Source organism: Dromiciops gliroides, chromosome 3, assembly GCF_019393635.1.
Source record: "Dromiciops gliroides isolate mDroGli1 chromosome 3, mDroGli1.pri, whole genome shotgun sequence".
Classification (NCBI taxonomy): domain Eukaryota; kingdom Metazoa; phylum Chordata; class Mammalia; order Microbiotheria; family Microbiotheriidae; genus Dromiciops; species Dromiciops gliroides.
Window position 1 is genome coordinate 152,456,721 of NC_057863.1, and position 9,318 is coordinate 152,466,038.

Consider the following 9,318-nt stretch of genomic DNA (forward strand, 5'->3'; position numbering starts at 1 on the left):
AACTCACATGAAGAATCAAGTATGTCACATATGGGTGCTTATTTTTCTTAAATAAATTTTGGATAATAGAGAAAGACATTGGGCATATGATTATGGTTAAACAGTCTAGCAAACTTTCCTGAAATTAAAATTCAACCTATGGAAGAATTTTTATTTAATTTTATAGAGCATCCATTTAAAACATTTTGAAACATCCACAGATGAGTGGCAAGTATAAGATGAAAAATTCCTATGTTCAGTTTTAAGTCCAGTGCCTTAGCCTCATCTAAGTAATTACATCTGTTCATATATCCACATGATATTCCTGGTGATCTACACCCTAATAGTACATTCATTTTTCCTAAAAGAAAGCTGGCCTTACATCCCCAAATAAATCATTTCCTCTCTCTATTATTCACCTATAAAATGAGGACACTGGACTCTATGCCTGAGGTGCCTACCATCTTTGAAATGATGAATGGTGAAAGTCATATATTAAGGAATCAGAAGAAAGCATCCTTTCCTCCATGTGTCTTGTTTCTCCTTCTGCCCCTGAAACATAAAACTCTTCCAGTTCACTGTTGCTCCCAATAAAGTCTGAAATTTTGTTGTTCAATTGTGTCTGACTTTTCGTGACCCCATTTGGGGTTTTCTTGGCAAAGATTCTAGAGTAGTTTGCCATTTCCTTCTCAGGATATCCCCACGTATAGATAAGCAACTGAGGCAAATAAGGTTTATGTCACTTGTCCAGGGTCACACAGCTAATAAGTCAGTGTCTGAGGCTGGATTTGAACTCATATCTTCCTGATTCCAAGCTCAGTGTTCTATCCATTGCACCACCTAGCTTCCTGGAATAATAGTCCTTTATTTTAGTCCTAAGTATGCCATTGAATAAACTGTGACCTTGGATAAATCACATAAGCCTCAGTTCTCCTAATATATAAAAGTTCCCTAATATATATGTTTCCCAATATATAAAATATAAAGTTATAAAATGTAAGTTTCCTAATATATAAAATCAAACATTGGACCAATGATCTCTAGTATTCTTTATTTCTTCTAGCTTGAGCAGTTTAGAGTTTTATAGTCCTGGGCCCATCCCTACTCTTACTTGTTCCTTCATACAGTATCTCTTGAGAAAGTATTTGGATAGGATATAAGCTTTCAATGGGGCCCTCAGTGGGTCAGCTAGAGGAGTGACATCACTTTTGAAAAGTAGCAGTTAAACTCTGATCAAGAAAATGATCGAAGACAATTCAAAAGGACCACTGATGAAAAATGCTTTCCACTGCCAAAGAGAAAACCAATGAACTCAGTGCAGTTTGAAGAAAACTTTTTTCACTTTCTTTTTTTGTGTATATGTTTTCTTTTACAACATTGATAATATGGAAATACATTTTGGGTGACTTTACATGTATAATCTATATCATATTGCTTGCCTTCTCAAGGGATGGAGGAGGGATAAAAGGCAGGGAAAGAATTTATAACTCAAAATTTATTAAAATGAATGTTTTAAATTTTATAATGCAATTGGAAAATATTTTATGAAATAAATAAAAATATATTTTTAAAAAAAGAAAAGTAGCAGCCAAGGGTTATATAGTGCCTCCTCTGCTTTTTCAACTCCTCTCTAGGAAGCAGCCAAGCTCAAGTGTCAATTGGAAGAGACTGGGGAAGTGACATAATTCTTGAACACTGGAAATTTAAATAAAAGATCAGAAATAAGAGGGCAAAGGGGGAGTTTTCAATTGGTGGTGCCTCAGGGCTAGTCTGATAACATTAGCCTCTGACCACACTTCTCTAGACTAACAAGGTGAGTATGGCCACTTAAAAGAGGTGGCATTGGGTAATAGAAGGCCACCTACTGAGAACCAAATTGAGCTTGGTACTTCTTCAATGTTTCATCAGAAGCTTACCTGCCAGGATGAGCACAGGGCTTCCCAAGGACCTTGACTGGCAAATAGGATTAGGCTGGTAGCCAATAATACTACCTAGCAGTTAAAATCATTTCTTCTATGTTATACCACTCCACACCTTCCCACCCTACCCGTCCTTGACTATATGAGAAGCATATTACTCATTAGCCCCAGCAGAAGAATAAAATAATTGTTCATTGGAAATTTCCCATAGACCCCTGCCATTGTGGCTCTTTCTCCCACAGGGATGCTCATGCCTATCTCTCACCTCCAACTTTGGCAAACCCACATGTTAAAATCATATAAACAATAACAAATAACCAAATATATATAATAAAAATTCTTAACCTTTGCAGGGTTGTACCTCCCTACTTTTTTTTTCTTTTTCTTTTTTCTTTTTTTGCAGGGCAATTGGGGCTAAGTGACTTGCCCAGGGTCACACAGCTAGTAAGTGTTAAGTGTCTGAGGTCAGATTTGAACTCAGGTCCTCCTGAATCCAGGGCTGGTGCTCTATCCACTGCGCCACCTAGATGCCCTCCCTACTTTTTTTAAAATTAGAAATGATTACTCTAAATGGTTTTTGGTTGCAAGTGTTTAGAATTTAGCCAAATGGCACCATTACCTGTGTCAGCAAGTAAATTACTTGTATCATCGGAATTGTAATTCTACCTATTACTAATGCAATGAAATGCTGTGAGAACTAATAACATCATGTTTACTATGTAAAACATATAAAACTTTCAGGAAATAGAGATAAGCATTTAACATACTTTATTAACATAAATAATACAGCTAAACATCTAGAAGTATATTAAGGGCCTCAATGTCTTTATTTTATCTGAAAATGAACAACATGACTGAGATGCAATTTACATAAATAAACATTGAATAAGCATCTGCCATGTGTAAGGTACTATGCTAGGCACTGAGAACTAACGCTAATCAGTCCCTGCCCTCAAGAAGCTCATATCCCACTGAGAGCTCCATGTACACAGGTAATTGAATATAAGGTAATTTGAGACTGAGCATTAGCAACCGGAGGGATCAGGGAAATGACTATTATATAGACAGACTACAAAGGAGAAAATAAACATTCACATGGTGGAAACATAAAATTAATCTCATTCATGAGCCAACTGCACAGTACTTACGACAATCTTCTGGTAATCCTTCTACGCTCAAAAGAAGCCAATTGCCCTAAGAACACCATCCAAGTGCTTTTTCTGAAGTTAGCTCTTGTGTTTTATGTAGTTCAAACGTGGTTCCAGCTTTTGTGTGTTTATCACTGTTGTACATAGGGGATGAAAACTGGAGGGGAGCTCAACTGAAGGAAACTTGAGAAGACTTGGAAAAGTCATAGGGATTTTTTTTAAATGCTAGAGCAAAGCTGGATTTCATATTGAAGGATAAACTGAGAGACAAGGCAGGAGAAAAGCAAGGACAATAGAAAACATTTACATGTCCATTTCAAATCTAGGGTTGAAGAGCTCATACCTTAGATGGCCCTTTGCATCCCAAACACCTTGAGCAATGTGTATGAGGCTACTACTCCCCTGGAAAAAAAATTAATCATTCTGCAGTCATTAAACAGAGTTCTACCCACAGCTAGGTGCCATTGTTAATAGAGTGCTGGACTTGGAGTCAGAAAGACCTGCTCCAGACACTTACTAGCCCTGTGACCCTGGACATATCCCTAACCTCTCTCAGACTCAGTTCCCTCATTCGTAAAATATGGATAGTAACAATACCTACCTCAAAGTGTTGGTGTGAGGATCAAGCAAGACTATATCTGTAAATTGTCTTAAAAACTGTAAAGTACTATTAGCTATATCACCATCATCATTGTCATAATCATAATTATCAACTTTAATGGGATGGGAGCAGGGCCAAAATAACTACTACCTTGGTCCCCACATTGAGCAGGTACCAAGGGATTTCTAAAAGGGAAGTAACTATATTAGCAAGGGATTCACATGAAAATAAATCTTGTAAATCAACGGAAGGGATCTTCTGGTAAGACACTCCTAAAAATTCAGGATAAAGCCCTGAAACCTTCAGCACATATCCCTTTTCTCTGTAGAGTACAGGCAACCATACAAATTAAATGTGAGATAAACTGAGCCACCACACATGGTAAAGCCTTTATTTAGTATTTTTACATAGTTTTAAAATATTTTCAGAAGCACATAGGAAAGCTAAAGTCAGAGTTCAGAGTGTTTGGATCCTAGTCATTTGTGTTAATAATTGAGCTCCACTCCTTCCTCAACAAGTGCAAACATATTTCCCAAGGAGAGAACCCTGGAAATCTTGAAAAGACTTGTAGCTGACTTGCTGATGCTTTGTCTTGAGCACCTTCTTACAAACAAACCAATGATCACTTGGCAAGAGGTTGGAGTGCCCAATTTGCCCTGTGTAACGTTTATTTGGTAATAACTGACATTTACATCTCTTTTTGCAAAGAGCTTTACATGGGTTTCCTTTGAGCCCCACAACAATCCTATGGGTATATCCTACGGTAATTATTATCCCCATTTTGCAGAGGAGGAAACTGAGGATCAGATAAGTGACTTGCCTAAGGTCAAGTAGCTGGCAAGTGCCAGGAAGTGACTTTGTGTCCATTGAACAAAGAACCAGACAAGAACCTGTCCGGTGGGTTCACCACTAAAAATCAAATAGGTTTAGTACTTCAAAAAATTTTTTCTGATAAGATCACCTCTCCCCATCCCCAGCAAGAAGCCATTTTTCCTAATGAAGATTCTCCCCTCCTTCCTGAATCTAGTCTGGTAGGATGGAGGAGTATGGAGAACAGTGACTGTGGAAGGTATAACCCATTCAAGCCTCTTACCTGTACACTTGCATGTCCGGTTGAAGAATTTCCTAGGCCACTGCTCACGATCATCCTGGTTCCAGAGCACATAGGGGCCACTCCAGGGCCTAGCATCTGCCCGCACCTCTGCACATTGTCCTCGCCCCTCTAGTATGCCACATGTGTTGGCAGGTTCCGCACCCAGAGGGGGGCAGCACTCTTTGGATACTAGCCTTTCCACAGTCATGCAGGTCCGAGGAAATTGAGCCTGGAATACAGGGAGGAGACAGGAGCCCAGGCAAATGAGAGTGACCCACTGTAGCAGGCCAGCCTGCAGCTGTTTGGTCATTGCTCCAAGACAAGGAAAAATCTCTCTCTCTCTCTCTCTCATAGAATCTCAACCTTCAATTCCTCTCTCTCCCTTTAGCTTTTCCTCCTTTTATTACTTTCTCTCTCCCTTGGTTCTTTCCAGTTCTCACACTTCACCTTGTCTTTTTTTTTCTTTTTGCCTCTCTCCTTTTACAGAAGCACATGCAAAACCACAAGACACGCACGTGTGCATGTGTTCACACACATATGCACATGCACTGTTTTATGTGGCTTTAAGTGTGAAACAACCGAGACAATTTTGACTTAATTAGAAACTCCTCTAGCAGCTCAGTTTAATGAGGGCTGCACTTCTCACCATGTTAACCCCGTTAAAAATCAGGCTTTCTTTAATTGAGTTAATTTACAAAGCGCTACAGTCATACTGCTTATTATGCTGGTATTTCTACTACCGTCCCCCTCCCTTTTTCTAGCCCTTGACTTTAATTATCTTGAACTCAGTTCAAAAGGCAAAAAACTCGCTCTCTTTACTGGGGTGCCTTGCCAAGGCACTGGGACTTGTGGGGTTTATGTAATGGCCTGGGAGAAGCCCTCATTAGGGGGATTAACGTTTCAGAAATCCTCATCGTGAGCACATGACATGAAGAGCACAGTGAAGTTAGTAAAGTTGCTGGCCCCAGTTCAAGGGGTAAAAACATCTTCTTTATCTGCAACTCATGTGCCTCAGCCAAGCTGTGACCTCCAACTTCCTGGGGAGTCAATGGATGTAGTGAGTCCCACGTCAAAGGATGCTTAAGGGCAAGCATGCGAGTTAACTAAAATTTGTCCTTATGACTGCTCACTGACAGGCTCCAAAGACCAGTCCAGGAGGTCAGGCAGCTTCAGAAATAAAGCAACATTTATTTAGGACTGCAGTACAAGGCGCTGCTTTGTTCGGTGATTAGGGATCCTTTTCCCCGCAGAATAATAGCATGCTATTCTCCTGATTGGCACACCTCCTCCACAGATGATTTTTTTTCTTTTACGTAAAATAGAATATCTTAATCTATCACCGGCAACTCAAAATTGTCCTTTTCAAAGTTATAATAAAGTCGGTGAGTGATTGAGAGTGACAGATATTGAAACACATTTTTGATACTTTCATTTAAATAAGCAATCAAATATTATCAAGCATCTGTCTAGACTCATAATGGTCCCTATGTGCTTCTAGGACATCTTCAGGGTATCGAGAAAGCTGATAATCAGCAACTAGAATGTTCCACCTGCCAGAGAATTGGGAGCAGTTCATTGTAGTTCCTAATATGTCCCTGTAGCAGACAATGTGTGGTCTCCCACACATGTCCAGCACTTGCTAGAATCTGTGACTTTCTATCCACTTTCCCTCGACCATTCCCTATGCCAAAGATGCCCCCCATCTTTACCTGACAAACACCCATTCTTTAAGCAGTAACTCAAAAGTTGTCTTCTATAAAGCTCTCCCTGATTCTGACCCACCCTCTTCCCCATCCAAACACACACACACACACACACACACACACACTCCAAGCCAGAAATTACTCTTCTTTTCTTGGAACTTGCCTAGTGCTTTCTTCTGACTTTTCTTATGCCTGTATCATGGTAACACAATAAGAAGGTAACACAGGTTGTGTAAAGAAGGTGTACCTGCTAAGTGGGAAAAGGTCTCAGCATTTCCCTTGGCCCAGAAACAAAGGCAACTAAGGTAATGAAAGGAAGCACGTGTGGACACTTCCTCACCATTTGGTAATGGTACTGGATAAGAAGTGGAGAACTCAACATATGTGTTGGATTGGAGTTCTGACCCTATGACTAACTTCCTGTGCATCTTTAAGTGAAATTACTTCATTTCTCTGAGACTCAGTTTCCTCTTATAGGCAAATGAGACATAGTCTCCTTTCCAGAACTAACATTCTGAAATCTACCTAGTTTATTTACAGAGATACATTTATAACATCATTAGAGTATACGGAATGGCCATCTCTACTTGTAAGTATCATATCATATCATATTATATTATATTACTACCTGTAAAGTATAAACCTGGGCATGTACAAAGACACCTATTCATACTTTCACATTAACAGGACTAGTATCCCAGAAAAGGACTACTACCACATGGTTACACTCAAATTTTTGAGTACTATGAGTAATCTTGTTGATGATAATAATACATACCCCCTACTTACCAGTCCAGCTCTTTAGCCCCAACAAAAATGTTTCTATTTGTACAAGCAGTCACTCACAATAATGACACTTTTACATCTTAAAAATAACTATTTACTTAATAAAGAAAAAATAATACCACAAGTATATTAAAGCAAGGGTCCACATGACCACTTACTTTGTCCAATCAGGGTAAAGTTCTATTCTTACTCTAGCAAGGCAAACCAGCTTAGCCAGCTCTTCTTACATAGTAAAGCAGTAATAGTACCTGTCTTTACCCCTTCTGTTGTTACCTCTTAAACCAGAGGGGACAGGAAAGGATAATGTACTTCTGAGTTCTCCCTCTCTTCAGCTTTAAATAGTGCTGGAGGGCAATACTTGGACTTTCAGTCTTTATTCAGCCAAGCAGGAACTAGCAGCCAAAGCGTTCATGCCAACTGACTTCTTTTGTTAATGGTCTCTTCACATAGCTCCATAAAACTATTTTTGACCCTCCTGATGTCTCTTTCCTTTTCTGTCATGTTCTTCAGCTCAGTCTCTTTTTCTGTCTTCTATGTACTTTGGTTATTTTAATCAGAGATTACTGGCTCTCAGGGACTTACTTTTCACTCTAAAAGTGGCAATCCCACCCCAATTTTCCCTATAAAATCAATAGGTCTTATTTAATTATACCTCAGTCTTTTTTTAGTTTTACCATCTTTAATAATAAAATTATTACATGCAACTGAGCTGAAGAACCATAATATTCTATAGCTCTCAAGTTTTCATCATGGATCTCCATTTCATTTTATGTCCTTAAAACCGTGTTTCTTCATTATTACTTGTTTCTGATTTTTTTATAAATAAAATTTCTTTTTCTGTTCTTTTAGTACTTCAAACTGTTTACATACAACTAGACATTGAGTTACATCTTTCATGAGGTGATTTAAATCTTTATATTTATTCCAGTGCTTATTTTCCATCATTGTTTGTCCTTCATTCTTGAAGAGGCCCATGACATCAGGTGATGTCACGATTTGCACTGAATTGGATTTAAGTGAGGGAGGGCTGTGCGAAGTCACCAACCTCACTCTCTTCCTCAGAGCCATCTAGATCCAGTGGCAAAATATAGATCAGGACATGATCAACGGTGATAGACTTAGGTCTTCTCAGCAATACAATGATCCAAGACAATTCCAAAGGACATGTGATGGAAAATGTTTTTTCTTTTTTGAGGTTTTTCCCTTTTGTTCTGATTCTTCTTTCACAACATGACTAATGCAGAAATATGCTTAATATGATTGTACAAATATAACCTATATGAGTTTGCTTTTTGTCTTGGGGAGGGGGAAGGGAAAGAGGGAGGGAGGAAAATTTGGAACTAAAAATCTTATGAAAACAAATGTTGACAACTATCTTTACATGTAACTGGAAAATAATAAAATACTTTTATGATTATATATATATATATATATATATATATATATATATATATATATATCAGGACAACTGGAGATGGCCCCAGATGTTTAAGGCAATTGGGATTAATTTACTTGCCCAGGGTCACACAGCTAGTAAGTGTCTGAGGTGTGATTTGAACTCAGGTCCTCCCAACTTCAAGACCAGTGCTTTATCCACTTTGCCACCTATATGGCCCCTCATTTTCCATCAAAAACTGATCAAAATCCATTTGGAAGCAATGCTTCTTCATACACATAATTTAGCAGTTTTTAATTGAACCAAAGGTTTTTTCCCCACTTAATTCAGGTATCAGTATATTCATTTATCATAGTGGCAATATCTAACATTTTAAAGTTAGTTTGAATGTTTTTATTTATACAACAGTAACTGCACTTTTTGGCCTCAAAGTGCTCCACATGAAAAAGTCCTTAAAGGGATATTACCCTACACAAAGCACTGGGTTGAGGAAATGGAGAGGGGTAAAGCATGAAGTCAAGGCAGAAAAAGAGCAGAGACATCAGGAACAGGCTTATTGTGGATTTTCTTAAAATAAAGAGAAAATGAAAATAGCAGCTGAACTGTACAGGTGTGCTGGTTTTCCTGATACTGGGTTTCAGGCTACACTTGCCTTAGGCACTGACCTTTCCTAATGAAGGTAGTTATTTTTTT

General features: G+C 38.5%; 1 protein-coding gene across 1 annotated transcript in view; it reads right to left on the reverse strand.

Moving 5' to 3' along the window:
* The window catches only part of DCT (dopachrome tautomerase), a 36,204-nt gene extending 30,653 nt beyond the window's left edge, over window positions 1-5,551 (reverse strand). Inside the window, exon 1 of the mRNA XM_043995796.1 lies at window positions 4,741-5,551. Within this exon, the coding sequence (XP_043851731.1) occupies window positions 4,741-5,092 (352 nt within the window). The 5' untranslated portion in view covers window positions 5,093-5,551. The remainder of the gene's footprint in view (window positions 1-4,740) is intronic.
* Between the last annotated feature and the right edge of the window lie 3,767 nt (window positions 5,552-9,318).